The sequence below is a fragment of the Eretmochelys imbricata genome, chromosome 11 (assembly GCF_965152235.1).
Source record: "Eretmochelys imbricata isolate rEreImb1 chromosome 11, rEreImb1.hap1, whole genome shotgun sequence".
NCBI lineage: Eukaryota > Metazoa > Chordata > Testudines > Cheloniidae > Eretmochelys > Eretmochelys imbricata.
In genome coordinates, this window is record NC_135582.1 from 49,948,693 (window position 1) to 49,956,576 (window position 7,884).

At 37.5% G+C, this 7,884-nt stretch overlaps 1 protein-coding gene across 1 annotated transcript in view; it reads left to right on the forward strand.

Annotated features, from left to right (window-relative positions):
* Window positions 1-6,002, forward strand: part of ITGAV (integrin subunit alpha V) — an 86,512-nt gene extending 80,510 nt beyond the window's left edge. Inside the window, exon 30 of the mRNA XM_077829715.1 lies at window positions 240-6,002. Coding sequence (XP_077685841.1) covers window positions 240-335 — 96 coding nt within the window. The 3' untranslated portion in view covers window positions 336-6,002. The remainder of the gene's footprint in view (window positions 1-239) is intronic.
* The last annotated feature ends 1,882 nt before the right edge of the window (window positions 6,003-7,884 follow it).

A 7,884-nucleotide genomic window follows, 5' to 3' on the forward strand; every position in this document is an offset into this window, starting at 1 on the left:
CTAGGTTGTTGAGCAAGGGAGGAGTTGCAATAAGGGTTGGTGTTTGTGGGAGGACTGGGCTGTTGTTTGGCTCACTTAGGATTTCCTGGTTTTAGAGGATGAGCTGAAACTAGAGAGTATGGAGGAAAACCTAAGTGACTGAGTAGTTAGGTTGTTTCTTAAGCGCTCTCACAGTGAGAAATGGCTTGTAAATGACATGACTCTCACTTTCCAAATACGTGTGATTCTCCAAATTACAGATGGGGTTCTTCAAACGGGTGCGACCTCCTCAGGAAGAACAAGAAAGAGAACAGCTGCAACCCCATGAAAACGGCGAAGGAACATCAGAAGCTTAAAAAGAGTTTTATCTGTGTAACATATTGAAACTGTAAAAATGCCAGCATCTTGGTTACAAATTTTGATTTCCCTCTTAAGGAACAGACACTCCATGACTGCACTACTGTTGATGTCTTTTGGCATTGGGAATACCCTTAACTACAGATTAAAAGCAATATATTTAAATCTTCCCCTGTATTAATCACATTAATAGATGTGACTAATGCATATGCACTGATTTGGATGTCAAAAACATACATGATATTTTGTGCCATGATTTTACTAATCTAATTTCAGGAGACACTGTTCTTTGATGCACAGACAAGTGTTGTACAAACGGCTACATAGATTTCACTTACGCTGTGTAAACCAGCAGTTCTCATAGTTAATTGCTAGATTTAGTATGTTCTCTGTTGATGGACATTTACATTCAGACACTACACTTAATTTTCAAGCCCTTGGTGGCTAGATGCACAAAATGAGTATAGCTTGTTTTACAAGTCTGCCTTGATTGCAAAGCTTTTCTGTCCTTAGACTCTTGCTGATGATTTCCCCCAGAAAAATATACGTGGGAATATTCAGCAGGATCATTCCCATTTGCCATCTCTTCTGCATGCTGGTCTCCCTTTCTGTAAGGAGTTGGGGACTAGCTGCCTCCATGGGACCATTTCTCCTTCCCCTCCCACTCCTCTTGATTTCATAGATGGTGCTCCACAGGTCTTGGTCTGTATTTTTAACTCAATATGGTTATACTGATACAAACCCTAGTGTGGATGTTGTTATACCAATATAAAGGTTCCTTCTACCAGGATAGTTTAGTACCCTCCTAAACAGAAATAAACTATACCAGTATAAATTCCTTTATGCCAATGTAACTGTGTCCACACTAGTGGTGGTATACTACTTAACTATATCAGGATAGTTGAACTGATGCAACTTCTGTATTTGACAAGCTCTAAGAGTAACAGCAAGGATAGAGCACTTTGGCATGTATTCTAGGTTGCTTGGGGCAGCATCTCCACTGTAAATACCCCAAATGACCAGAGAACCTTTTTGCCGCAAGTTACCTGAAGCTAATAGCTTGTTTAGACTTTCATTTCTGCCTCATGTCCGGTTTTTGGAAAACCAGGACTGATTTTCAGTCTTCTTTGCATTCTTCTTAGCTGAATCACTATTGTATCTGCATTATTACTGAGAAAGTCCAAAGTTAGTAGGGGGTTAATTTGTGTATTGGGCAGCTTGCTTTTTTATCCATTTACATATTGTTTTAGATGGCTGTTTAAGTGAAATTACTTTATAATGGAAATCCTGGCCTCACTGAAGTAATGGATTTTACCCACAGCCTTTAATTGTATAGTATTGTTATTATAATCATAGAGGGAGGAATCAGGACCCATGGCATTAGGGGCATGTCCACAAGACATCTGGGGGTGAGCCTCCCACCCTGGGTCCACAGAGTGGGGCTCATGCTAGCACTCTAAAAATAACGTTTTGATCTTGCATCGTGGTCCAGAATTCAGGCTCTTAAGCCCATCCCACCCCACCCCACCCTGGCTTCAGAATCCAAGCTCCAACCTGACCCGTCTACACAGCTATTTTCACAGTGCTTGTGCAAACCCTGCTAACCTGAGTCTGTGGACCCAGGCTGGGTATCCCAGACGCAGAGTAGACATGCCCTAGATGGCCTCGTTGTATGTGTTTTAAGATGAGACAGGAGTGATTTTTTTATTAAATTCAGCTTCAGTCAAGGCTTGATCCTGCAGTTATACTGCACACCTGATTCCCATTGACATTAGTGGGAAATCTGCATACAGAAGGACCATTCGATTCTTTGGGTCCAGTCTGAAACTTAGGCTAAGCCTAGAGGTTGAAGAGACTATCAGTAGAGAGAACATGGCTCTGATTCTGCAAACATGTATGTGCTTAAAGAACCTGAGTAGCCACAGTGATTTTAAATCAGCAGGACAACTCACCTGTCTAAGGATGAGCACAGGACTGAGGCCATTATGGGGAGATGGAGAAAAGCACAGGAAAGCTCAGCTCATCTGGGCGGGGTGTTAACATTAGTATTAACTACCCCCTGATTTTACGGTCATGAAAGTGTGTCATTTCTTGGCATTTAGGGTACGAAGGTGTCATTTCAGCACAACTGCTGTAACTATGGAAACTTCCATCTGAACTAAGTTACATAAAGTAATATTTCTTGAAATTATTTGTATTTCTTATGTTCTACTAAAGAATAACAGCAAATAATTGTTTCCCCTCTTTGATTAAAATCCCTGTACATCCACTAATCTCCAGTTTCATTGTTAGAAAACAGTAACGTAGCTGCAGTGTTCAGGTTACATCATGAATTCAACTGTGCACACAGCCCCCAGTTCAGGACAGCACATATGCACATGCTTAAAGTTAAGCATATGCTTAAGGGATATTTTGAACAGGGATGCTTTCCTGAACTGAGGTCTTTGTTTTTACAATTTAGATTTGGCAATAAGATGATTATAGAATTTATATTTTCTACTGTCATAATAGTTTTCGTAGTGGCCTACAAACGCTACTTGTATTCTTATAGCAAATGTTTTATAATGTCCACTTTTTTATAAAGAAAATGTGATATTTTTGTATGCAATGAATGCCCCTGAAGCAAGTGCTGTGCATAAAATCATATGGCAGATAGCTTATTTAGTCCTCTTTTCAGAGAAACTCACTTCATAAGTCCAAATTCATGTATATGCACTAACAACTTGTGAAATTATTTAGCCTAAGAGGGCAATTAAAAAAATCCAGATCTTTTATGAGTTTATATAACTACTCCAACTTACATTATTGCAGCTTTTTATGGTGTATCTTAAAAAGTTAAGATTTATATTGAGAAATTTATACTGTCTGGTACCATACTTGGGAAAGATTCATGAGGTGTAAGGATGTAACCTCACTTGTAGGTTTAAATTTGTCTTTCAAGAAACACTATAAAAGTTCAGTAGTAGATATATTGTTGTTAAGCACAAGTGGGAAGCCAAACTTTAGATATATATATATATATATATATATATATATATATCAAAAGTCAAAATCTTTTATAAATGTTCACAAATGTCTATATTAGACTTGTAGTTCTATCCTTTAAATTTATGATTGACTAAACGATCTTGGTGCTTTTGATACTTTTAAAGAAAGTCTGCTACTGTATTTCCTTTCTTTACTAAAAATTTTGATATCTCTTTACGTATAGCTAAGATTTAAATTCAAACTGAGATTTTAGTATTAGTTATTCCTAAAATTGTGTCCAGCCTTGAATACTTGTAACCTTGTTAAAATGAACTCTCACAGGTATCTTTTGAACGTATTTCAGCTGGAACTAGGGGATTCTTGGTGCTTTTGAAATGTTCACTTTATTAATATATAGCTATGAAAGTGTAGAGCTTTACACAGCAAAAAATGCATTAAAGAAGTTTTTTAGGAGTGTCTGCTACTATTTCAGAGGGGTTAAAAGATTTTGACCATTTTGGGGGGAGAAAGATTCAAATTGTATAACATCTTGTTTTAGAACCAGTGCTCATGCCAGAGGAAGCTATGGGGTATCACTACTGAGTACTACCAAATCGCATCAGAGAGGAGCATTAGCATGGACAAAATCTAGTCAACTCTGTCTTACTACAGAGTAGGGCCTGTTCCAAAGTCCTATGAACTCAACAGGAGACTTTCCATTTACTTCAGTTGGCTTTCAGTTGGGCTGCTCATGTACAATGGAGCTGTCTGTGAATGGGAAAGAATTAAGGTTATGTAATAGGAAAATAGCAGCCCAGAATGAATGGGTAGGTGGCAGAATGTGCACTGACCTTGTCACTTCCATGAGGAGATAAGGGCTTCTTTCACTTGTTGACGCAAGAGCTGAGAAACAAGTTTTGTGTACTGTGTACTCCTACCACAAAGAAATGCAACCTTTTGTTCCCTTTAGAATCTAATCCTGGGAGATGCTGAGCTCTCGAAGTTCCTTGGGATCTGAACTTTTTGGTACTCAGTCCCTAGATTTTAGTTCTCATGTGCAATATAACATTATAATCAGATCTAATTCACTGCCAAGTTGTTTTTAAGTTTAATAGGCCTGACCTAAGACGTGATGTAGCATTTGTTGACTTATAGTAGTCAATATTTTTAAGAACCTTTTACAAAACAAATGTATTAAATTGAGTTGATACATGAATGCTGTAGAAAGAGTTTTGATCACCCACATTGGGTCAGACATAATGAGTATATATTCTAAAGTTTATCAGTTGCTAACTCATTGGTTTGGGTTAATGAGATTTGGTACAATGTTTTTCTCTAAATCCATTGTGGAAAATTTGACGAGTGACTGTACAATAATGTATTTGAGTCTGTAGTGCTACTACTGTTTCATACGTTTGTGCCTCTTATTTCAGTGTAATTTTTTTCAAAAGGTATTTGAAACTTTTTAATAGCAAAGGAAATCTAAGTTTAAATGCATTGTCCTTGTAAAAATATTTTACATTATGGTTGAATAACTTGACCCTTGACTTTTGCAAAATAAATAAAGATTTAACATAACATTAGAAACTGCAATGAAAATATTAGTTGAGTGGCCCTTTCTGATCCATAAAGGAAACTTACTTGTTATGACAATGCTGTTTTGAAAATGTAACATTTAATTCTTCATTTTATAACAGACCGGTTTTTGCATGCATTTTGCTAGTGCAACGTTGTCTGCACAAGCAGAAAATTAACTTACTAACAAGACTGCCACAATTTGGGCCACTAGAGTTCCTAGCTGTTTGAGAAATATATTCATGAATCAAATGGAAATATTTTTAACAGTTACAAAATGGTTTCAAGGGGCCTTACAGAACATTTAAAGAGAGCAATATTCATTTTCAGTCACCTTATTTTTATTAAAATATAAATCACACAAATTGTGTATTGCAGCAGGCAGAACTGCATTAGCATCAGACATGGCTAGCAAGCCTGCCTTATTTTCCTTTTTAAGTCCATTTTTAATCCCAGAAATCCACTGACACCTTACAGTTGATTTCATTGGGTTATATTTGTATAGCTCTGTATTCAATTACATTTACAAATAATTTAAAATATTCATCATTGGATAAACAGATTTTCAAAATCTGATTGTAAATGTTAGATTGATTATTATTAGAATTTTGGAATAAAATACCTCAATAAAAAAATCTTCTCTGAATTCTTTCAAAAGAATATGCACTTTTAAAAAGTTATATAAAATAGTCAGTGGAAAAGTTCCAGAGTAGCTGCTTGCAGCCCACAAGGATTCATTGAGTATTAAAAGGTGCACATAACACATACGTCACTTTCTCAGCTGAAGTTGCACTTCCAACAAGGGGATTTGTTACTGCAGTAAGGGGAAAGAGAAGCTGGTTGCAATCTATTTTCTCTCATTGCTGGATGACAAACATCTTGCATATCTCAATATCAGGAAGTTACATCTGCAAGGATTCCATGGTCATTATTTTATTGACGGAAAACAGTCACTTTTTATCCTTTCCTTAAATGTGTAAAGTCTGGGAACGAGTGTTTAATTTTCTAGTTGTACATATTAGGACAATTTAATTTCTTGGATTGTTTTCAAATTAACTGTATTCATCTTTATGTTCTGGGTGATTGTAAATATTTTGCTGGACAAAATAAAGGGGTGCATATTATTTTTCTTTTGACTGAATAAATGTTTACTTAGGAAGTAGAGCTAACTGAAATTTTTCTAAATTTCAAAAGAATTTGTGTGTGTGTGTGTGTGTGCTGGTTTTTCAACCAGTTTAGACTGGTAGATATTCAGAAATTCAGCGGAAACTTTTTTTGGCATTTTTCAACTGGCTCTATAAGACACAGCGTCTGCACAAAGGTTGTGTGTCTATAGAACACACGTACATACAGCTCAGGTGGTCAGGTTGCACCTTTTGACCCAGTCCTGCATAGACTTACGCATGTGCTTCCCTTTACACACTGAGTAGTACTATTGTCAGGGCTTTAATGTTCCCTCAGTTCTGCTTCTTTTGAAGACCACGACATGTTGACTGCCGTACAAATAAGAGGAGTACTTGTGGCACCTTAGAGACTAACACATTTATTTGGGCATAAGCTTTCGTAGGCAAAAACCCACTTCATCAGATGCATGCAGTGGAAAATAGAGTAGGAAGATAGATATACACAGGGAACATGAAAAAATGGGTGTTGCCATACCAACTGTAACGAGACCAATTAATTAAGGTGGGCTATTATCAGCAGGAGGAAAAAACCTTTTGTAGTGATCATAAGGATGGCCCATTTCAAACAGCTGAGAAGAAGGTGTGAGTAACCGGGGGGGGGGAGAGAAATTAGCATGGGGAAATAGTTTTTACTTTGTGTAATGACCCATCCACTCCCAGTCTTTATTCAAGCCTAATTTAATGGTGTCCAGTTTGCAAATTAATTCCAATTCTGCAGTAATCTTGTTGGAGTCTGTTTTTGAAGGTTTTTTTTGTTGGAGAATTGTGACTTTTAGGTCTGAAATTGAGTGACCAGGGAGGTTGAAGTGTTCTCTGACTGGTTTTTGAATGTTATAATTCTTGACGTCTGATTTGTGTCCATTTATTCTTTCGCGTAGAGATTGTCCAGTTTGGCCAATGTACAGGGCAGAGGGGCATTGTTGGCACATGATGACATATATCACATTGGTAGATGTGCAGGTGAATGAGCCTCTTACGCTGTGGCTGATGTGATTAGGTCCTATGATGGTTTCCCTTGAATACATCTGTGGGCAGAGTTGACAACAGGCTTCGTTGCAAGGATAGGTTCCTGGGTTAGTGTTTTTATTGTGTGGTCTGTGGTTGCTGGTGAGTATTTGCTTCAGGTTGGGGGGCTGTCTGTAAGCGAGGACTGCTTGCCTCACTAATATCAAATTACCAAAACAAATAGTGGGTTGGATACTAACTGGAGAAAACCAAAAAAGGAGACTAAGAAAGATGTGCAAAATTGTTTACAATATTACAATAATGTCAGTATGCTCCATATGACACCTCTTGGCAACAGCAGGAACATAAATGAGGTCTTTTGCTCCACAAGCATAGCTATTGCATATTTTTTGAGCTAAAGAAAAATCGCTTTAAGTTAGCGGAGAAAGGACACTGGACAAGATGGACAGCTGATATGTAGCCACCATTTTTATCCTGTGAGACAAAGACCAAAATGAGGGGCCACCATTAAAACAGCATAGAAAACCCTCTCTCTAGATCTTCACGTCCAGGCAGTTTTTAAATCTTGCCACTTCTTCTTCCTTCAGAATATCTGTAGTATTTTCGCCTTCCCCCTAGTATAGATACAGCTACATTTTTACCCAGGCCCTACACTTGTGTTTCATCTACTGCAACCTTTTGAAGACTGATGAATTACTATCATTTCTGAAATTTACGCAGTAGTTGAGGGAGAGCTCTGAAGACTGCAGGAGCTACGCCCTAAAAGGGACTGCCGGACATAATACCTCAGAGAAAAGTAGTATTCAGGTAAGTGAAACAAATTTTTTATTATTGGCTTTCATATCTTTGCAAGGTT